The sequence below is a fragment of the Fundulus heteroclitus genome, chromosome 1, assembly GCF_011125445.2.
Source record: "Fundulus heteroclitus isolate FHET01 chromosome 1, MU-UCD_Fhet_4.1, whole genome shotgun sequence".
In the NCBI taxonomy this organism is placed as follows: Eukaryota; Metazoa; Chordata; class Actinopteri; order Cyprinodontiformes; family Fundulidae; genus Fundulus; species Fundulus heteroclitus.
In genome coordinates this window covers 463312-487564 of record NC_046361.1, presented here as the reverse complement: position 1 = coordinate 487564, position 24253 = coordinate 463312, and the positions used below count along the sequence as shown (strand labels likewise).

At 40.3% G+C, this 24253-nt stretch overlaps 1 protein-coding gene across 3 annotated transcripts in view; it reads right to left on the bottom strand.

Annotated features, from left to right (window-relative positions):
- Window positions 1–24253, bottom strand: part of plch2a (phospholipase C, eta 2a) — a 345611-nt gene that overhangs the window by 142301 nt on the left and 179057 nt on the right. Inside the window, exon 1 of one of the 3 annotated variants that reach the window (XM_036140482.1) lies at window positions 18173–18561. The exons of the other annotated variants lie outside the window; for them this stretch is intronic. Coding sequence (XP_035996375.1) covers window positions 18173–18215 — 43 coding nt within the window. The 5' untranslated portion in view covers window positions 18216–18561. Of the gene's footprint in view, window positions 1–18172; window positions 18562–24253 lie in introns of those variants that run through there. 3 annotated transcript variants of the gene reach the window in all.

Genomic DNA, 24253 nt, shown 5'->3' with positions numbered 1-24253 from the left:
ATTCTTTAAATCCCAACCAGAGTTTAAAATGGCAAAATAAATGAGCAATAGGAGAATCATTTCTTCAGATGATGACAAAAGTATGATTTGTTTCATGATGTAGCCTCAGGTGTCAGATAAACTGTGAATGAAAGAATAGTAATTCAATACAGATTCTTTTCACAACTGTTTTAATGGCCCAATTAAAACAGTCTGATTTTAGACTCCAGCATGTATACTAATGAAATCTCAACAGAACAGTTGGATGTAAAACCGGCAGGTTGCAGAAATAAGGGAATATAAGGAGGTGCATGATCTAATTTTGGATTTGCCAGCATTACGAGGGAGGCAGGGACTCAGATTAGACAGCGGCTGTGATGAAAATACTCCTGGAAGCACTGTCCTAGATGTAATGAGAGTGGAGATCTATAAGAACCTCATACCTTCGTGCTAAGATTCAGGGTGAAAGCTGCACAGCAAGATGAGATTTACCTCCAAAACATTCTTATAACTTCCCACAGCCCAGAAGGAAATATGGAAGGGGAAAATTAGCTGCCCGTAGGTTTGTTTGTAGCATAAATGTGTGTGTGTGTGTGTGTGTGTGTGTGTGTGTGTGTGTGTGTGTGTGTGTGTGTGTGTCTGGGTACAAGAGAGAGAAAACAATCAAGTCCCTATTTGCAGCTATAAATAACAAGAAAAGGATATTACATTTACCTCTGCATGGGCGCAGACATATTAAGGCCAGAACAAGCTCAATCTGTGGAGTTTATGATGCCCCTGTGCACTTAGCGTGATTGCTGCTTATTGAATAGAAGACAACAGCAGACAGAGATTAGATGAACATGCAGGAAGCACTTCATAATATGTCAATACGACAGGCAACATTACGTCACCTTCCAAAAATAATGGCCTATGTCCTTTATTGCCAAAAATTATATTTTTGCCTAAATCAACTTAATAACTTATTGCTGTATTAGTTTGCAAATTTTCTGGAAAACCTGAAAAAATTACATTGGCTATTATTTAATGAAGATGATGATTTGGCACTTCCCTGCCTCCACATTGTGAAATCATGATGTTGATTGGATTGGGCAATAAAAGACAGCACATTTCAGTTCTAATCTTTAGCAAAAAATGCTGCACATTGTTAGAGGTTTGTATCAAACTCTCTGATTTGGCAGCTAAACAGCTCCGCTGTGTGATATGTGACTTCATTGCTAACACAGAAATTAGGCAGCTGGCCACATTGATGCAACAAATAAATGTTCTTCCATCAAAAGCAGAGCCCTGGCTGACCCAATTATTGGCATATCAAGCTAAAATACTAATCTGTTTGTTTATATGAGGGGGTTAATTTTATTTTATGTGCCTCAGAGGGAAGGAACAGGAGGAAGAAGTAACAACCGTCCGGGGAGGAGTTTTGCAATACTCCTCAGACCAGATGCTTCTGAAAGCTTTCCATGAGGTACATTAATCCTTGGTTTCTCTGCACAGCAGATTTCGTGACTGTAGTTCACATTTGATCTGCTTTTGCATCATCATGAGCAGTTGTCTTTCTCCAAAAGCGATTTGGGGAGCGGTTAACAACCTGGACAGGTTACCAGTCCTTTACAGGGTAGCACAGAGACACACAGGATGGAGAACCATGCTCTCTTCTAAAGGCTATCTAGGCAGACCAGTTACTTTAACATATTGAGCAATAGGCATATGCATATTTTCAGACTGTGTGAGGAAGCCGGAGTAACAGGAGAAAACCCATGTGTGCACATGGAGAACTTGACAACTACATGCAGAAAGGCCCTGGCCAAGATTCAAACCCAGGACCTTTTTGCTGATGGTCAACAGTGCTACCAACTGTACTACTGGTCAGCCCTGCAGACAGGTTATTTCCATTTTTTAAACTCTCATTATAGTTTGGGTCAGTTGACCTTGGATCAAAGGTAAAGAGCTCTGGGTGACCTCCTGCTGACAGATGGTATTTACTGGAGCAACAGCAAGACTATCTGGGGCCTCCCATAAATGCTTGACTCAGACCACAGACTGAAAATATTACTATCTATTTATGGATTGAATTAAAATACTATTACATTAGATTTAAGTATTTGAACGTCTTTAAATGAAAATATTTAAAATTGTTAAAAAATGTTAATTCAACATTTAAAGGTTTACTTTGTAAAAAAAATATTTTTGTTTGTTGTTCAGAAAGTTACAAGTTTAATCTGTTCTTTATGTTTTCAATTCAATTCAATTCAATTTCATTTATATAGCACCAATTCATGAAACATGTCATCTCAAGGCACTTTACAAAATCAAAATCAATGAGATTATACAGATTGGTCAAAAATTCCCGTATAAAGGAACCAGTTGATTGCATCAAAGTCTTGACAAGCAGCATTCACTCCTGGAGAAGCGTAGAGCTACAGGGAGAGTTGTCTGCATTGTCCATGGCTTTGCAGCAATCCCTCAAACTGAGCAAGCATGAAGTGACAGTGGAAAGGAAAACTCCCCTTTAACGGGAAGGAAAAACCTCCAGCAGAACCAGAACCAGGCTCAGTATGAACGGTCATCTGCCTCGATCGACTGGGGGTTACAGAAGACAGAGCAGAGACACAACAAGACAGACAAACAAGCACAGAAGCACACATTGATCCAGTAATTTGTTTAACATTAGATGGTAATAGCGGGTGATCTGTGTTCCCTGGATGATGTCTCAGATAACAGAACGCCAGACCAGGTGTACCTACTATGAAGAAAAAAGAGAGAGAGCAAAAAGTTAAAAGCTGAAATGACGACAAGCAATGCAAAGTTTGACCTCTGTTTGTTCAAAATTACACCTCAGCAAATAATAACCAATCGTCAGTGATTGCTTTTATGCTCCAACAGTTAAACTTGGCCCCCTCTTTTTTGGAGGGGAGGCTTCCATTGTGGAGGTCAAAGTCCAAATGTCCAAATGAGTCCAAATGAGCTGACCAGCATGTTGCTGAGCGAAACATTCACCTCAATAATAAAACCTGCTATTTGTACCAATAAAACCATAAACAGCATTTATCTGACAGCGATAACACCTTATAACTGATATATATTTCTTGCAGAAGTGACACATTTTGAATTGGATGCTGGTCTCCCGCTTTGAAATGAGAGAAGGCGAGAAAGGACACCGCTGAAAAGTTCAGTTTCCCATCCCTAAACAGAGAAACAACTAAGAACAAGCAACCCTCCTAGATTGTAAACTATTTAAAGTTAAGAGAAAAGGCCCTGCTGCTGAGGGTGTGTGTGATTTTAACACTCTTGGGGAACCCATATTTTAAGGTACGTTCACATCAAATGTTATCCAGGTAACATGTAATCCACTCACTCGAAATTTCTCATTTGCATTCTTTGTAAATGCAACGGAAAAGCAATTGTAAAAAAATAAATAAAACTAGAGTCCAAAATGCTGCTTAACAGCCAGCAGGACTAAACCCTCAGTTTTTAGCATAGTTACCTGCTGTCTCCAGCAGTCTGGCTGAGAGTCAGCTCCTCCTATTCTGACATCATGGTTCTGAACCAGAAATAGGGGGAACATCTCATATGGGGTTGAGCTATGACACTGAGTCGGGAATTGTGATCTGTTCATGGGAAAGTGTGAGGTTCAATGAGAGGGATAGATGACTGGGACTTTTTCTGCAGTGATGAAGGAGTTATTTCATTTCAGAGTAGGGACGAGAGAGCTGAGCTCAAGGCCAAAGGTCCTTTCACATTCTAACCCTAAAATATGGTCATCACAAGATATGGATCATAGGCAAAAAATAAACAAACAAATATGCTTGGACAACCAAAACTGAATAGAGCTTCTTCTGTATGCTCTGACTTTGAAAGCTTGAAAATCTGCCACTCCACTGCATACAAAAAAGAGATCTGAGGTGGTTTGGGGATCTGTCTGGGAAGCCTAATGGATATTTGGATTTCATGTTAATCAGGTACAAGACCCTGGGAAAATCCAGAACTTAATGGAGGAAATATACAGAATGTCCATTGTGCCCCAGCAACACCTTGGGATTGATGGACAGAGGAACAGATGGATGAAAGGGCCTTGTACAATTACTGAAACCTGCACAATGTACAGTATTAGTAAAATATCAAATTGTGGCAATATTGTTGAATATCAGGATGCCAATATCAGCTGTGATAAACCCGTACTGTCCATAATTGCTCTTTAATTTCATCATCACAACGTAAGGTATGGAGCTCATGCATCTCCCCTAAGATACTATTGGATATCAAAAGTCAGTCAGGAAACCTTGAATAGTATACACTCTTGATCAACATTTTAAAATCGGAAAAGATGATACAAGTGTTCACATTTCACACAGGCTGTAAGTAGAGTTCCAAGATGCAACCCCCAGTGGGCGATGGCCATTCACACTATGCCTGGTTCTGCTGGAGGTTTCTTCCTGTTAAAGGGGAATTTTCCTTTCCACCGCCGCTTGTTGCATGTTCAGTATGAGGGATTGCTGCAAAGCCATCGACAATGCAGACGACTGTCCACTGTGGCTCTACGCTCATTCATGAAGAATGCTGCTTGTCAAGACTCGCTGCATAGGAAACATTTTGACCAGTCTGTATGATTTGATTGAATTTGACTTTGTAAAGTGCCTTGAGATGACATGGGCTAAGAATTGGTGCTTTGTAAATAACATTGAACTAAATTAACTTGACTTGAACTTACCACCTGGTTAGGATCCAGTAACATGAAATGTGAATACATTTCATTAACTGCCTGAAGCCTTCATTCAGGACATTAACTGAGTTTCAGAATAGTGAAGAAACCTTACCCACTGGTAAGTAGATTATGTATTTTTCACCTACCTAATACCAGTTAGGGTTTTAAAACACCAGAGCAAAACAAGTTGAAGATATCAGGCCGGGGAACCAGTGTTTGTATGTGCTTGCATTGTTTGTTGTGCGAACACCCCACCCACAATTCCTCAGCATGGATAAGGACAACCATAAGCCAGCAAGCTAAAACAGAAGTGGACAATTCTGCTGCCCACACTAGAACTAGCGAAGTAAGAGAAGCTTGGTTCTGTTTCTCTTTCTCATCCTCAGTGCCAGTGGATAAACAACAGAACAGCCTATTTCTGATCTATATATAGCAAGAGGGAATGTGGTAAAATAGTATTAAAGCTTATCTTATCTTATTAAGACTGGATTATGTGCATCACATTTGAAAACAAATCCAGATGAAAAGACTTTTAACAAATATTAAGGTGATTATTGTATGTTTAAAACATACAATAACAACACCACATACAACAGGTCTTGATTGCTCCTTCGCCACTTATTCTGTTCTCTACTCTCCCCCAGTTTCTGATGTCAGTTCTTAAATGGGAAGTTGGAGTAATTCCTTTTGGATGCTACTCCACACTCAGATAAAACACTCGCAAAATGTCCAACAATTCCCTCTTCTTTTACAAACTAAATTTAAATTTAAATTTAAAGGCCAGATGAAAAAGGGGTTTGAGTGGTTTTAAGACTATACCTGTGTATATGCATGGAAAAAATATATTTTTTCATATTTACACTGCTCAAATTCAAGGTTTAATTCTGTTAGTTTTGATCACTGTAAAAAAAAACATATGCATGTCAGTTGTCTGTGCTGTTGATTCAGTCTCAAATCACGTGAACTCACAAACCGAGTACAATTTCCTCAGTTGTGCCTGCGATGTAACAAATAAAAGAAATGTTCTGCAAGAGCTCTGGGTCGGTCATTGTTTTCTGAGATGTTGGAAAATATTACATGGGGTCAGATGTGGCCCCAATGAGAAGAAGAGACAATCATATCAAACCTAAATCCATGGGAGGAATTTAAGTTCAGCAACTCAACTGATTGGCTGAAGTGGAAGCAGAGGTTTGAAGAGGAGGTGCAAAAATAAATAAAAAAATAAAAAGATTATATTTATGAGGTTTGGAGACTACTTCATGCCGAGAAAAACAAGTGAACACGCTTTTATAAGCATAGTCAGCTGGCCGATAATGGAGTGGAGGCAGATATAATTGCTCTGTTTGATCTAGCAACCAGAAATGATCACATCTGTGATACAATAGATGTAGACATTAAAGGAAAAGGAATAACTCAGATTATCCAGCAGGTTTGTCATTCGTTGCTAACATTAGCAACAACAACAAATGAAAGGAACACCAAAGACTCTAGCGCCCATGGTAGGCAGAGTTGGGTAGTAACTAGTTACATTTACTTAGTTACATTTACTTGAGTAACCTTTTCAACAAAATGTACTTTTAAGAGTAGATTTATTGTAATATAAAATATACATTTTACTTGAGTAATATTAACAAGAAGTATCGGTACTCTTACTTGAGTAAAGTTTCAGGCTAATCTGCCTATCGTGAGTAACTTAATTGAATAAAGAGCAGACTTGTTTTAAGCAAAACTGCATCAGAGAGACACGCCTACAGTTTCTGTTAAAGTGAGGCTTCTTCTTTGTTGTTTTAATGTTATTTTCTAGCTGCTGAGCTCATTGAGCCATTTGGAGCTCAAGTGAGCAAACAGCAAACAGTGGATATTGTCCATGGAAGTACTTTGCACTGTTCTACTATACTCAATATTTCCAGAAGTACTGAGGCATACCAGCAATATCTACATACATGATAGAAAACGTAAGTAGTGAGCTCTCCGCTGCTTATTTGTTAGATTGCATAACTTTTAAATATGAAATCAGATGTTGAGATCAGTTACTCAGTATAACCTTGTAACGTTCTGTTGTGGTTTAGGTTATTTTTTCAGTTAGCCAACTTTTCTGTCTAAGGATTTATTTCTGTTTTTGTATTGTTTTGGATTTATGCTCAGTCTGTTTTAAGTTATCTGGTCTTTGTTATTATTTTATGTCAGCTCGTGTTCGTTAGTCTTTGTCTTGCTTTCTATCCTAGGTTTATTCTTTATTAGTCTGTATGTTCCCTTAATTGCTTTCATCTGTTTTGGTTAATTGGTCCCGCCCTGCTCACCTGTTCCGTCCTCTTATTTAAGTTTACCTTAGTTGTTTGTCTGGTGCCAGGTCGTCTGTTTGAGTATGGGTGAGTCTCCTCCTGCAAGTTTCTGTTTATTGGTTTGCTTTTGGATTTTTGACCCCTTATCTCCAGTGATCTGAGCCATTCTGTTTCTGTCTGTTCCTGCCCTGCCTGTCCAGCTAGTCTGTTTATTTTTGTGCCGTCTTTTGGTTGTGAGGTCTTTTTGGTTTTTGCCCCTGTCTTTGATTTTTGTTAATAAAGAACCTGATCTGAACCTCTGCTGGTCTGGCTGAATTCTGGGTCCCCTGCCTCTGATTCATTACAAACCTCCTATCAAACACCTTTTTACTCTGGAGTAATTTCTTGGTTTACTACTTTTTACTTTTACTTGAGTAGAAATGTGTTGAAGTAACCCAGGGTTGGTAGGGAAGAAGACATATGGAAGGTGTGGTCCCAACCATGTGGTCCAGGATTTAAGTGCACATGCAGACAGTTCAACACGAAAGGACGTTGGGCCTTTCATGTTATAACACTTGATCAAAATGTTATACCAAAACGGGGAAGTTGCCCGTTCCAATTTGTAGAGGAAGTTAGCATAGATGCTAGCCAGGCTAAATGGACTGTTACCATGAACACTGATGATGATCATCTGACTGTCAGGAAATACAAATTCAAGAGACTTGAATACTTGAATGCACGGAGCTGTTTAAGGCCATTACTGTCTACAAGGGACAAAAGTATTCATTTTCAGTTTATGTGATCAAAGGACAAAGCAGCACTACACTCAGTAAACCTGGGGTTGTAAACAAGGATTTAAATGAATGAAATTAGTGGAAAACATCAGTATTTTACTGTACTACAACAAAATGCATTGCCACACACAATTCATGCAGCAGGAGGACTTCTACTGCTTCCTACTGCTCTTGCTTCTCATTAGCTGCAGACTAACTGTCCTCATTATGCCTTTTGGAAGATATGCTTTCGGTAGACTCCCATTTAGGATTACAATTACACCAGAAATGTTCAAAAATGAGATGAAAATAACATAAGATCAGACTCCAAGGCTGATCTAATGCCACAATGAATGTAAGGGACTGTTGCAGTAAAGCCGGGCATACACTGTACGAGTTTTTCAGTCGTGATACTTATATACATCTCAAACTGTGCGACGGAACCGCGGGGTTTAAAAAGTTCACCGCTCACGATCTGTGCGGCGCGACGCTCGGACGAGACCGGACTGCTCACACTGTACGTCGTGTCCCCTCTGGGACCGCTCACTGTGGTGGCAGAGGCAGGCGAGCGACGGTAGGTGACAGGGACCCAGAGCAGGGGTTCGAGCCCAGCTCTGGCGAGGCCCGCAGGAGGCACCGGGCGTCGGGGGAACGGAGGGGAGAGAGAGGAGAGACGGGACGCATCGGCGGCCGCGCGGCACGGCAGGTCGCCTGCCCCCCCCCAGCAAGCGGAGGAGTGCCGAAACAGGCGGCAAGCGCGTTGCGGACCGCGGAGGAGTGCCGAAACAGGCGGCCAGCGCGTTGCGGACCGCGGAGGAGTGCTGAAACAGGCGGCCAGCGCGTTGCGCGGACCGGACGGCTCGCCCTCCCCAACACCGGCCGGAGGTTGCTTCAGGGACGCCCGCTTCCCTCCCTCCGCTGGCGGGGACGGAGAGGAGGGGAGGGCGCCCCCTCGTAGCTCTGCTTGAACAGCAGGATGCGCTCACGAAAACCTCACGACAGCCGACTGAATTTCAAACATGTTTGATTTTCACGATCGTCCGATTCCTGGTCGGGAGGTAGTCGTGAGAAGCCAGTCCCCCCTCCTCCCCCCCTCTACGATCAAGCTGCAATTCGGCCCGATTCAAAAAATGCTCGCACGACTGAAGAATCGGCCCGAAAAGGGGAAAAACTCGTACAGTGTACGCCCGGCTTAACCCCTCCCTGTAACTGTTCTCACAGCAGGGGGTGGGGGAGGGGTGGCACTGTATAAAGCCCCTGGCCATGCCACAATTGCTCTCTTTTCGCCTGCTGCCTTTACAGCATTGGGAAGAACACTCGTCTTCCTCTGCGGAGGATACGACTGGAGTTCGGAGAACCACTATTTGGGCTGATATTCACCAGACAGACCAAGCATTATCTATTAAACATTAAATAACTGAAAACAGTGCGTCACAACACAGACACTTGAAATGCCTTAATGGAACTTAAGTGTATAGACATGGGGAAACTGAGGAGATCCAGCAGCTAGAGAACATGTTCAGAGTGAGTAATGCTGCAGGCTTCGAATGGAACAAGGCAAAATTCAAATTCAGAGAGAGAAGGCTTCGTGGGGGTTGACACTGAGTCAACCCCCATACAAATTGTGTGAAGATGAAAAAAAAATATGAAAAAATATCAGATTGAATTTAATGCTTTTCCAGGAACACAAAGTAGCAACCCTGTAAATTTAAGGTTTGGTATGAGTTTCAATCAATTTATTGATAACTATTAGTAAACAGCAGAAAATAAATGGGACAGAAACCTACCAATCACATGTCAAACACATCAGTCAATCTGAGGACACAGCACCTACAAGACTTGAATGTCATGCAATTAGTTAGTGTATAGTCATAGTTTTACCTCCCATCTATTGAGTCCTTCATTTAGAAAAAGTATGTTGGAGTTTCCCTGAATCTGTTTCCCTCAACCTGATCTTGTTAAAGCAGAAGGGGAGATGCTTTAAATGAAGCTGTGAAACCAATCTTGTTTTTCTAAGTGCCTTTATAAAAAGGGATTATCAAAATCCCTGGATAGTATATAAGTCGCTTTTTCCAGTTTTAGGTGCTTTGATCAAATGTTCTTTTGTTGAAACCTCAGGTCTGTCCATCTTCTGACAACCATGTAATGCTAACATTCTTTGACAGCTTATTTTCCTTCACCTTTGTGTCGATGGGTTTTAGATGAAAGGTGAGAGCAAAATGGAGTCTTCCTCATTACACCCACACGTATCAACAGTGATCATACTAAACATAATGAAGCAAAATAATAATTTCTACTCGTATCTTTATTAGCCATTAACAAAAGTAATCATAGCACTGAAATTTATTATTAGTATGATTGAATTCAAAGTTGAACAGAGAAAGCCTGTAGTTTTAGATAAGAAAAACATTAAAAACACGAAGACATCAGAGTAATCTCTTCGCCACCAACCTGACCCAGTCTTCTATTGTTTTATTTACAATATTAATGACCAAAATTGAAGCATTTAAACTGAAAGCAGATAATCCCCTCTGAGTAATTTCCGGATAGCTGTTTAGATCGTTTCATGACTGAGATATATTCCCAGACCCTAAATATCAGCATATCTTCCAAAACCTTAATGTACAATTTTTAAGTTTTAACTTTTGAAATGAAAATGGCTGTATCTTTAAACACAAATTTAATAAGTGTAACAGAAAAAAGTATCCCATCCTAAACGTTTGGGTTTGGGACAGACAAACACCCTCTGTGAGGGCAGGACCCATGTATGGAGTTATAGAACCATCTGAAGATGCCAGATGGTGAGTGTGGCGCAGAGGAAATTAACAGTCTCTGTTTGGTTGTGCATGTGAACAACATTCATCACTGAAGGTCTGTGTCTGTCAGACCGAAATTCCTAAAAATATTTACTTGTATTTTATTCGTGTCATGCTTGGTTGGTTTATCTTTTTAAATTCTGTTTCATATTCTGGAAACAGAAGTCATAACTTTAATACATTTAGTAATCTTTTTGAACTTTTTTTAAGGAAAATTAAGTAAGTCAACATAGTCATAGTCACAGGCAAACAGAATAAATCACATTTCTTGAAGCCCAGAGGTAGGTCCTGCTAAGGCTGCCCACCATCTTTTTGTTAAAAATGTTAAAGGTTTGCAGGAAATTTCAAAATACAACTACTTAGTTATGTGTTGTTGTAAGATATTGACCTTGTGGGGTCATGAGGGGTACTGGTGCCTATCTCCAGCTATCAATGGCAATTGGCGAGAGGTGGGGTACACCCTGGACAGGTCACCAGTCTATCCAAAATCACCAAAGATAAACTGTCAAAATACCAGCAGAACCATGCAAGACACTGGTCTGCAATTATAAAATGGGTTTGACTGCTGTAATATCATTGAAGATCATTCCTTTCAGTGTTAAGAAGGGATCTCCACGGGTATATCTATACTTTACCAGGTATAGATAATAGGTGGATAGACGGAAATTATACCTGAAATCTTTAATGCAGTATTTATCAAACAGATGAATTGTATTCTAATGTTTTAAAACTATACAGCTTTAGCAGTATTTTATCATCTTTCAAGAGATGCTCAGCTAGCAGAAACAAACTTATTGGCTGAATGAAAATCATTTTATGAATTGCAGTCATCAGACTATACCTTTTGTTGTAAGACAAACCTTAATGTTGGAGTGAAGAGGGAATCCACTAGCCTCTGACCTCATGTGAAGTGTTAATCACTAACAGATAAAGAGCCTAAGTGTGTGAAGTGTAAGTGTCCATTTTTATGTTATCTGGGGGAATTAAGTAGAACAGGTGTAAGGAAGTCTTGTACGATGCTTTTTCTTCCATAACTGCAAAATAGGTGAATGAGGCCCAGAGCTCTCTGTGCAGAAGCTACATTCTTCAGTCATACTGAAAAATTGTCCCCAATTAGAAAATGACAGCAAATTCAGCAGCTGACAGGACATGTCCACAAGGACACGGACATAAACAGCAATCTCCTGAAACATTTGAGAAAGAAGGCATTTCTGATGAAATTGTATGTTGATACTTTACATGCACTGGAATTGTGTGGCAAACATATCGTGTGATAAAAATGCACCACTTGTACTATGTTTGTTTCATAACACATTTATACTACACACAATTCCAGATAAGTGTGGGATTACTTTCTCTCCATGGCCAAATGAGAAGAAAGGTTCAAAAGTTTTTCCCTAATTGAAAAAAAGAAATCAGCTGTTTGGAAAAAAAAGGTTCAACAGCATGAGAAAAGCAGTCACAGTTTGGCAACCAGTTTGACCATTTTTAAAGGTAATGATGTTGTGCAAGAAATGTTGCTCAAAAAAATAACAAGCTGTCGGAAGAGTAATATTGTCTCAGTAAAAGAAACAGCCACTGTAGGGTAGCCACAAGACAGCTAAACTGGCCAATTAACTAGCTCACATCCACTGTCAGATAATAACTCAGGGGTAAAAAAAGTCTAATATTCTACATAATGGGTATTTCTCACTTTAAAGGGGTAACTAGACTTGGGTAGTGTTTTGTTCACTTTTACAGTAGAATCCCAGCATCATTAAAGAGAGTCTCTGACTTCACATTTCATCTCAATACTTTGCTCAAGTGCAAGCCACCAATTGAGGAAAGTATTTTATACTATAGTATCGTATACTGTGTGTGTGTGTGTGTGTGTGTGTGTGTGTGTGAGATTGTAAAACCCCCAAAAACAAAAAATAAAATTATATAACTTCAATAATAGTAACCAAAATTAAACCAACAAGTGATATTCTAACAGTAGTTATAGTAAAAATTGCTGTTAGAATCAAGCTGTTAGATCGTGGTTTATATTTTTAGATTTTAATTAATCTAATTGGTCTACATGAAATTAAATAAGATCCATAAAAAGTTTTTAACAGAAATGCAAGCTTCTGCACTCAATACTTATGGCATCTGTCACAAACCAGAGACAGATGGACCCAGTATTCAGCCAGACAAGAGAGGTTTTAAGCAAAAAACGGGATTTAATAATAAAACAGGGACAGGCAGACTCAATGATCAGAAGGGCAGTCCAAAATCCGGTACACTAAAGGCAGTCCAAAATAGGCAGAAGTACCGACAAGGATAAGGCAAACTCAGAAAATCAGGTTTAGGGATCAGGCTGGCTCAGAGTCAAAAAGGCAATCGGGTCGGTATCAACAGGGCTATCAGTAATACAACGCTGGATAAGACTCACCAAGTGGTTTGAATTGATCTGGCCGATTGCAGGAGGAAGAGGCAGGTATAAGTAGGGGAGTGAGCAGGTGAATGGAGTGAAAACTAATTACTGGCATGGGTGGAGCCTATCAGGAACAGGGAAGTGACTGGAAGTAACTGAAACTGATTGGATGGTGAATGGAGAAGAGGAATGACAGGGTGTTGACTAAGAGGTGAGCTGGCAGGTGAACTGAGTGACTGATTAAAGGCTGGATACATAGAAGTGAACTGAGCAGGCCAAGTGACTTAATAACAAACTACTCCATAAACCAAAACAGAACCTAAACCTAAGACTAAACAAAACACAAGCTATAATAGAAACCAAACAAGAAAGAACCCAAAACCAAAACTGATTTTAAAGGCCGGAGAGTTAACTAATAAATCAAAATTAACAAACAGCCAAAACAAAACCCAAATCCTGACAGCATCTTTCGCTTTAATTACTAAATCAATGTGACGTGGCATGGAGAGGATTAACCTGTGGTTCTACTGTGGTGTTCAGCAAGCTTAGGTCACTTTTATAGGTTAACTGCTTGGTTATAGTATCTCTCATCTTCCTCTTGACAATACTCCATAGATTCCCTATGGCAGGGATTCCCAAAGTGTGGTGTGCGCACCCCCAGGGGTTCACGAGCTGCTGCTTGGGGGTGCGCTAGGTAATGGCGGTCTGATAGTTACACAATTACAGTGTTTATTCCCCACACGATAAAGACATGTAAATAAACATTTCCTTTGAAATAATTAAAATCAAAAACTGTAAATGTATTAAATAAATAAAAATGTATTCATGCAAATAAAACAAGGATCAGAAATGTCTCTAGCTCTCCTCACTTCACATTGTTTACGTCAGAAGAGGGAAAACTGAATTTGGCCCGGAAGTTTTATTTACCACCGCAATGTTATTGTTACTCTATGCCTGCCTCTCTCTCTCTCTCTCTCTCTCTCTCTCTCTCTCTCTCTCTCTCTCTCTCTCTCTCTCTCTCTCTCTCTCTCTCTCTCTCTCTCTCTCTCTCATGTGTGTTCTGGTCATTTGAGCATGATTAAACGTGTCGCCTTTAATAGGGCTATAAAATGCTTGTTGCATTTGGTTTATTTGAAGGTGTGGGGGATTGGGAGTGCGTCAACCCGGTTGAGACACAAAAGGGTGGCGCGGCTAGAAAGGTTTGGGAAACGCTGATCTATGGGGTTCTGGTCAGGCCAGTATGCCTGCTATTCAAGCATGATAACATAATCGTCACTGAACCAGCTCTTGGTACCTTTAGCAGTGTGAGCCAGAACCAAGTCGTGCTGGAAAATTTAAACTGCATCTCCATAGAGCTCATCAGCAAAGAGAAGCATGAAGTTCCCCAAAAGTGTCCTAGATGGCTGCATTGACTGTGGACTTCAAAAACCCAGTGGACCAGAACCAGTAGATGCCATGGCACCTCAGATCATCATTGACTGTGGAAACTTCACACTGGACTTCAAGCAACGTGGATTCTGTGCTTATCCACTCTACCTTCACACTCTGGGACTTGGATTTCCAAATGAAATGCAGAATTTACTTTCATCTGAAAACAGGACCAATGAGCAACAGTGGAGTTTTCCTTCTCCTTAGCCCAGGTAAGACACTTCTGACAACTTTGGTTCAGGTGTGGCTTGAAAGGAGGATTTGTCTTTGAATAGTGGATCTTTATGCAATGACTCCAGCCTCAGTCTATTTCCTGTGAAGCACTCCCAAATTTTTAAATGGATTTTGATTGACAATCATCTCAAGGCTGGGGCCACATCTGTTGCTGGAACACCTTTTCTTCTGCTTAACTTTCCATGAGTATGGTTGCATACAGGACTTTGAACAAAGACGTTTCTTACCAATGAGCATCTTACCCTCCTTGTGGTGGGTGTCAATGGCCTTCTTCTGGACATCTGTCAAATTGCCAGTCTTCCAAACAATTTGGTGGGATCACCGTTTTTTTTAAAATATAACATTTTAATTTTCTGTATACTGAAGTTTTGGTTTTCATTGTCTGTAAACTATTAAGATTAAAATTAAAAGAAACAAAGGCTTGTGTTATGGAGCTATATAATACATGAGTTTCACATTCAGAATTGAGAGACAAAAAAACATTTAACTTCATCCAAAGAACACAAACACTAAAGGATGGTAACTTAAAAAAGGCATGATCAAGGAATTAAAAAGAGTCAGTCAATAATAACACAAATACCGGGGGATCATGACAATAACCACAGCAAATCATGTCAGCCAAAATCAGCACGTTACTGAAAGTTTGAAAAGTTATTTAGCCAACCAAATCTTCCCAAAGTTTGAATTCTAAAAATATACAAAAACATTACAGACTTGTTATCAGTGCATCAACCATCCAAACCACTCAGGTCTTCTAGCTCAAATCTACTCTGCATACACAGAACCAGAACCAGAACCAGAACCAGAACCAGGCACTGAGAAGCAGCATTTAGTTCCTTTGCTCTACTTATCCGGAACAAACTAACAGAAGACTGTAATAGTGCTGAAACCCTGAGTTCCTTTAAATCAAGGTTAAAAACCTATTTGTTTAGAGTTGCCTTTAAATGTTAATGTTCAACTTAAACTGTTGTAGTTAACTGAAACTTAATTAGATTAAATCTGTAGGCCAATGTATCTTGTCCTCCTGATACTATTCCACTGGAATGTACTTTCCGTGTTCTGTTCGTGTACAGCACTTTGAATTATAATAACACATTTCCAGAAAACATTACCATCATTAAAGGAATAATAGAAAAAAACAAAAATAAGAAGCACTTTGGCCTTTATGTAGTGATCACCTTAATACCTTCCATCATGATGCAGTGTTTCAATTCACTTCTGAAGATCCATAGGTGATCTTGAATTTTACACCCTGACAGCCATTCTTTAGTAGTAGAACTAATTTTAAGAGTCAAAGCAAAATTAAGGACTTAAAGTCTTTATTTTCCAGGAACTAGGTTGTGAAGCGTATGAAGAGATGCTTATGTTTCACATACCTTATGTGAAGTGTAATCAAGTCTTCTAAATGAAAACTGTGCAAAATGGCATAAAAAGGAAAAAATAGTCAATACACATCTGCAGTGTTTCTATTTGGAGATGACCCTCTGGCACGTCTGCCCTCTGACCCAAGATCTAATGTGACATTTCTACAATGGCAATTTGCAGTAAACACACACACACACACGCGCACTTACAAACATTTGCATGATTACACACAAAAACAGGTCACATTTTAGTTAAGCCAATATGTAATTTCTCTTATTTTATAAAATAAATTGAAGGCGGACAGGAAAGGGGGTTTGAGAGAGGAGGGAAGACATGTGGTAAAGAACCACTGGCAGGAATTGAACCTGGGTCAGCAGCATCGAGGACTAAGGCTTCCCTACATGGGTTGTGCTCTCTATCCCTGTGCCATCGGAGCTCGGCGAGTTATTATTTTTTTGCTATTATTTTATGCAACACAAGGGTCAGCTCTTGGCATAGGTTACAGATGCAGTTGCCCAGGGCGCCAACTACTGAAGGAGTCGCTACCATAACAACGTGTAGCCCTGACTGGTGCACTTATCTCATGCTCTGTATTGAAAATGAAAATTCAGAAAATGTAAACAACCCTGCTTTCTGTGCCTCTATCTTTGTGCCTCATTCTGATAGAACTCTTACAATCTAGATTTATATGCAAAATATGGATAATTCCCCTGAAATGGGTTGAGTACAGGAGTGAATTAAAAATAAACTGCTAGACTTCAAAGAAATCATTTGAAAGACATTCAGAAAACATAAATACACTCAGTTTGGCTGCTTTAAGACTTTTACACAGTGTAAAAAATATACTCAGCAAAACTAACAGTTTGATCTCATATTAAGTCAAAGCACATATGCTCTTTGTTGTTGTCGTCTATTACATGCCAGTTTATCATTTTTAAAGGGCTTTTACTTGTATTCGTACATTATCATATTCTGAATATATATATATATATATATATATATATATATATATATATATATATATATATATAATAACAGGAAGTTAATACCAATTGCACATCATTATTCTATACAGTTTCTTCTTCTTTAGTCTGATAGACAGATGTTAATAGTGGAAGGAAGGTTTACTCCCAGGAAGAACTCATTCTACAAAGACACATGTACAAAGACAAGCCAACACGCACAAAATGGCTTAAACTTACAACAGAAAACTCCTTATGTATGAAACTGAAAATATGCTCAACTTTTACTATTCCACAAGACACATATCTACTTTACTCAACAGTGAATAAATCAAACCTGTAATTTTGAACATCACAACAAAAGGTTTTCGGTTTAGAAAAGTTTTCTTTTCAGCTCTTGTAATAATTATGGAAAAATGTTTGGTCAACATTTCCACTAGATAAAATGTCCATAATCACATCCTGTGAAAACAATAAGGTGTCAAACTAGTGAGTGATGCTATTTTGAGTAAATGTGTAAAAGTTAGTGAGCATGCTGCAAGCCTGCACAGCCCAGTGTGGAGACTCAAGTGGGGGCATTATAGCTCCAATGTATGGCTTTATGTCTGATTATTGCACACTGCAGCCTTTTTACCAGTAGCTCTGCTCCCGTGAGCCAAGGTGATCCGACAGTAACACCTCGCTCTATAGTTACAGGGCTTGAGGGAATGCTTTAAAGAATCAGAGGAAAGACAGGAGAGAGGGGGAGGATGAGTTGCTTAGCCCTGATAGGGAGGCTTGAAGAGAAATAACTTCATTTAACCCCGTTGTTTCTCCTAATCTGGTTCTCCCTTTCCCTCTGTGGTTCTATTTTTGTTAGTTCTGGCTCAGACTGAACAGCAGGAGGCGAGTAGTTCTCTGCATGGCAGCTGATAACCTTCAAGAAAACGTTTTGGATGTCTTTGGAAGCAGGTGATAATTATCATATTGAAGACTTATAATGGACATTTAATCTCAGAGTCCAGAACTTCTAGCAGAAGATTTTAACATATACAGTACCTGTATAGAGCAAAAATATGTAGATTAAAAATGTATGGACATTTGTCTGATAAAAACTGAAACATAGGGAAGTTAAGAAATGGTATTGAAGCTGAGCTGGACTCTCCCTCATATTCTTTCAATCGTGATGAGGATGAGAAGGTCCCCATTCTGAGCTGGCCCACTTTTTCAAAGCAGCATGCGAGTTAAGTGAGAACGCCGGCTCCTTGCTCATCTTACCTTGCTCCCGGCTCAGGCTGCGAATATTCCCAGAATCGTCCATTGATGTATTCCCAAAAGGAATAGCACTCCATGTGTTGCTATAACAAAAACGGAGGGCTTGGCTTCACCCTGACTACCATATGGAGAGCTGCTACAGTCAGAAGCATGTCCATGGGTGCCATTATTCCAGGTGGGACAGAAAATGCTTCCAGAAGAAGCCTCCTATCTTCTCTTCCTACTCTTCAACACAGCCTTTCTTCTCTACTTGGTTATTGTCTTTGTGTAAGCTCATCCTTAAGTGCCAATGTGGTGGGAATCAAAAGACAATAGTGTGATCTTACACATTTCTTCTGCCTCTACTGTACAAACTGGAGGGAGGAGAGGGAGGAGTTGTCGCCTGAAGAGCTTTGGGAGTGCAGTCGACCACTCAGATTCAGTACCAAAGAGGGGGGTGGGAGGGGGGAGGCACTCTGCTCTGTGCCGATCACCTGGGAGAACTATTAGATGGAGAATGGAAGGGGGAACAGGAAGACAAAGAAAGAAATAAGAGGGGTGGGAAACTGAGGATGAAGGAGGAGCAGAAGGAGATAGCTGAGAGGAAATGCATCCACTGAGATAATGGAGAGGATCGCATGGAGAAGGAAAGCGATATAGGGGAAGGCTAGGTGGCTGAGATTTGCAAGAAGCAGAGAGCAGCAGCGTGTGGCTCACATGTTTTATTCAATGGCGAGCTGCTGGCAGAGATGAGCGAGCAGGTAGGGATGGGTTTGTCCCAGCAGGGCATCAAGAAACAGAGACAAAGACTGTATCAATCTTTCTTGACACCAATACAATTAGTGTGTCAGATTCTTCATGGAGTTACAACAACCTCAGTTAATCTGCACTGAATCAGTCCTTTAAATTGATTTTAACTCCACTTTCCCTGTTCACACTGTGAAAAGACATGCTATTCAATAGAATTTTCTTGGATTTAAAAAAAAAAAGAATTCCGCATTACAAATTGTGAGATAACATGCATTTTAAACTTGTAAGTGTAATTTGAATCTGTAAATCTGTAAAATAACCACAGCAATTCATTTATATCAGTAGCATTAGCATTTATTATTTTTTATCATTATTCCATCATCTGGATTTTTGTTTGGGTAATTCCTGGCTGACTGCAGAAACATTTTGTTTTAAATTTTACGGACATAGTTGATCTGCCTGCATATAATATTAACATTTGGGAGTGACACAGTCCTGACCTGGATAATCTGTGAAGGGAGCCACAGATTGGGGAGAAGGCAGAGGCTTTCCAAACACAATATAAAAAATGCAAAAAAAATATTATATTTTTAATGTAAAAAAATGATATATTATTTTTTCATAATTCATATTTTTCAGAGATACATGTTTAATTTCGTAGTAGTTACAAGGGTCTTGGTTGAATTAAAATGATTTCATTTATAAATCTGCCCAAATCATTTTGGGCTTAATTGTAGCTCCAGCAGCCCTTAATGAATGAAAGGCAGAATAGACCCAGGACGGGTCTGTCGCAACATGCTCACTCAGCAGGATTAGCTGCTGTCATGTCATTAGCCCGTTTCATGGCATAAGCACCCAACCACAAACCCTTCATGATAACGAGATCCGCTGAGATCACCGGCCGTGTGAGATTTCAGCTCACATTACTGCGATTGTGGAATGAAAGGGGCGTGGCTTACAACTTGCAGCCTTCACCTGGGGATTATTCCCAGGAGTGAACTTTGTATCTCCATTCTCATGCACCCTGTCTAAATGTATTCAGTGCTTTCAATACAAGGGCACTTCCTACAAACCATTCTCAGCATGTTCTAATAGAACCCAGTCTCACTGAAAAACATGTAATATCTACGTTGGCCAACAGGGGGAAACGTATTGTTGTTCTATACTCTGTATCCAAGGACACAATGATTAGGATGCTACCAGACAACTTTTATTCTTCTTCTGTCTTCTTCACAGGGTATCACCTCCTATTTAGTGTGCCACCTCTAGCTATAACCCACAATTACATCTCCCCCTTTTAGATAAAAGTTAATCTGTTTAGCGGAACCTTTTATGAAAATGAAGGGCATTAAACAATATAGCATCTTCTGAATTTCATTACTTTATTTATAACATAACTTAATGAATTTCTTGGAATCTTCTTCAAAGGGAGTATATTCACAGAACTAACAATAAACATTTTACAGCTAACTAGCCCTTTTATAGCTTTTAAACTCAGCTGACTAAGTAAGAACTTACTCTTCACTATAACATTTTACTGTTAAACAGACAATGATCATTTTTCAATTGTCCTTTTCTTAACTCTCAAAACATTTTACTTATGCTCCATGGTGTGAACTGTGTGTTTGTCAAATGTTCATAAGTCCTGTCTATCAGGTGCCTTGGACAGTCTCCTTGATCTAGTTATTGTTCCCTCTTGAGCCAGCGTGTCCTGTGGTATTGAGGGAAATGGCCCTTCCTTGAGGTGGGACCAGTTGCATGGCAGCCATCCTCCATCTTCAGTCTCCTCCTCATAGGAGCATTGTGTTGTCACGGGACCCACAACTGTCCCCACACTGCATGCGGGTCTGATAGACATCTGTGACCAGGCAGAAGAGGTGTCAGGGTTCGAGTGCGGTGTCTCTGGTTGAACGTCTGTTGTTGTGTTGCGTTTTTAATGTTGTGTCTCCTTCCTTGAATCTCCCCAGATCTGACCACTATGGTCGTAGTTGCTTGGGAGACACTGGGATTGGTGTTCTAATTCTCCTTCCCATTATAAGTTGAGCTGAGGAACTCCCATGTGCCAGTGGGGTGGCCCTGTAGGGCAACAAGGCTTTGTGAAAGTCTACTTCTTTTATTAATGAGGGCTACTTGTCAGGTGTGCAAAGTCGTACTCTCGGGAAAACTGAGCAAATTTGTGACAGGAGAATTGTGGGCCATTATCTCTGACAAGCACCTCTGGGCATCCAAACCTAGCAAATACAGCTTTAAACCTTGTAATAGTCTGTTTTGTGGAGGTCTTTCTCCGTAGGCTGCACACTCAATGTAACGTGAGTAATATTCCAAGTAGTGTCTGTTCTGCCACTGGAAAAGGTCTGCTGCGACCCTCTACCACAGCCTGCTTGGCACAGGTTTTACCAGTGTCTGGGTGATGTCAGGTTACAGCTAAAGACTCTTTCTCTTTTGGTGCATATCTTGATTAGGCTTCAGTCAGGCTTCCGAAAATGAAGACGACAGGTTTCCACTCACCATCCTGTTGTATTTGTGTCAACATACCTCCCAGCCCATATGGCATAGTTTCAAGTTTAGGACTGTACTGGGCCAACACTTCTTTTATTGTCTCCAGAAATGTTTTCTGTTGAAGTTGGGCTTTGTTAGGTCAGGCAGGTGTGTCGAGAATTTCCCCACAAAATTTACTATGCTCATGAAGCATCAAACATCGGCCGCGTACTGCGGCTCAGGCATGTCGAGGATTGCTTTATTTTATCTGGGTTTGCTCTGATGCCTTGACAGTTTATGACATGGCCCAGAAAGTGGATCTCTGTCAGAGCAAACTGGCATTTTTCATTCAGGGTGAGCCCAGCCTCACTGAATTTCTGCAGGTTGTCGTGCTCTACTCTGTCTCTCCCTGTAACCAGAACCTCATCTGCGTGAAGCAGGACTCCATCTGTGCCATCAATCAGCTGAGAAATCCTCTTTTGGAAATGTTCGGGAGCTGATGATATACCAAAGGGCAATTGTTTGAAGTAGTATTGGCCCTCTGGTGTGATCAACGTGGTCAACAGACATCGAGGCTTTATGGAGGGGTACCTGCCAGAAGATAACAGATAACACTCTCATCCAGATGGGTCAAGTCTAAACAGATCCATATTCTCGCTGACGGTTTTGCTATAGGGACAATGCCTGCGCACCTTTCTGTTGGTTCCTTAATACGGGCTGTGACCCCCATCTTCTCCATGCGGTCTAATTCCTCCTTGACTGTTAGTTTACCTAGCCCTTTAAAAACATTTGGGTGGGTTGAACGGAATAGTGACTCTGCATCGTCTATGCTGTGGAGCTTGGGGATCATATGCAGTCTACGAATGACAGGGAGGCCCAATAAAGGTGTGGCCGGGTCCTTCACAATGCTCACCTTCTCTATCTTCCTATCCCCTCTCTGAATGACACCATGCACTGGCCCTTTAACAACCAATGATTGGTTAGCTGGGCCTTGCAGGGCCCTGCGAGTGGCTGCCATACCTATCCATTGTGTACACTTATTCTGGAATAGCAGTTACAGATGCACTGATGTTCACTTTAAAACACATCTGACCACCATTTATGGTAAGTATTTCAGTCCATGTAGACGACTGTGGATTGTCAACAGTTCCCAGGTAAGTTGTCACCTTATCTTCTTCAATGGATTCTAATTTTTGAGCTGATCTGCATACAGCTGAAAAGTGTTCCTTCTTTTGACAATTTCTAAATTCAGCATTTTTTACTGGGCATTCAGCCCATGAATGTTTTGGGGTTGTGCCGCATTTCCCACACTGTTTTAACTTGGTTTTTGTAGAGTGAGACTGAAAATGACTTACATGTTGAGCAGACTTCTTCCTATAAACTGATCTCTTACTGTTATGGAACATAACATCCAAGTTCCCCAGTGAACTGGCTGACCGCAGGACCGCTTGTTGCTTTTTCACCTCCTCATGCTGCCTCATTTGAAGTATGGCTGTAGTTAAATCCAGATTTGGATTGAGATGTAGTCTTTCAGAGAGTTTTGCATCACCAGTGCCAGCCACAATCCTATCTCGGATTATCTCTTCACATAGGACACCATGGTTGCAATGTTCAGCTAACTTGTTTACGGATGTGATGAAATTCTCTGCAGACGTCCTGACATATTTTATTGAACTTGAGTTGTTCAAAAAATACGTTGTACACTCTTACAAAAGCATGTTTCACTTCATCATAATTATTTTGTTGATCTTCTGCCAACCACAGTGACGAGAGGATGTCATCTTCTCTATCACCCATCGTGTAGACGAGACATTTCTCCTGGTACAGGTCACCTTACATGTCTTTGTCTTTTAATCCAGTCGGAAGCCTTCAAACCTCTTTATCCCTGCGGGCCATGAAATTGGCTCGAAGTCGAGCGGTCCTGGTGGTGTGATGGTGAATATGTGGTCAATGTTGAATGTGTTTAGCTTGCCACTAGCGTTCGTTGACTCGCTCCTTCCTCTTCTCCATAGGTCACTCTCCTCACCGGTATGCTGTTCCAACTAATTGTCTGTGCCACTAGACTCTGTCTGTTGTGGATTCTTAACTTCTGACACCATGCATTCTTCCTCTATACTCTGTATATTCAAGGATACAATGATCAGGATACTACAAGACAACTTTTACTCTTCTTCTGTCTTCATTACAGGTTATAACATCCTATCTAGTGCTCAATCTCTGGCTGTAACCCACTATTACAGCCACAATTTGACTATTCAATATCTGTCAGGCTTACCTTTTATTTAACCTGTTCATTTACATTCGTTTGCAACCAGGTCACGTGACTATCAAATTTCCCCACTGAAAAAAAGAACATGGCTGCTGTTGCCCATTGAAAAGTAAACATTTAAGTAAAACAACTGCCTTTATATGCATTTTGATTAAATTTCTAGCGAGAGATAAGTTATTATTTTCATAATCTTCATTCAGGGAAGGTAGATAACCTTTCCTTTCTTAGTTTTGCCAAAGATTTTCTCAGAAAGACGTGAGGAAGGGACGTTTCCTACCTACGTCACTGGGTGTCACCGAGATTCCAGTATATATGAAAACAATATTTGAGCAATACATCTGCAGTTGTATGCATTTTAATGACATCTCTAGCAAAATGTATGAATAATATATCATAAGCTTCATTTAGGGAAGGTAGACAACATTTCTTTTATTAATTTCGCAGAAGATTTTATTGCGTCTCAGAAAGATGTAAAGCAGTCATGTCACGTTGCTAGGCGGTTGCCAAGGAAGCAGCAGTATAATCTTCGTTCAGGTGAGGTAGACAATCTTTCATTTATTAGTTTCACCAAAGGGTTTAGTCTCACTTGTTCTCTTAGACCAAAAGTG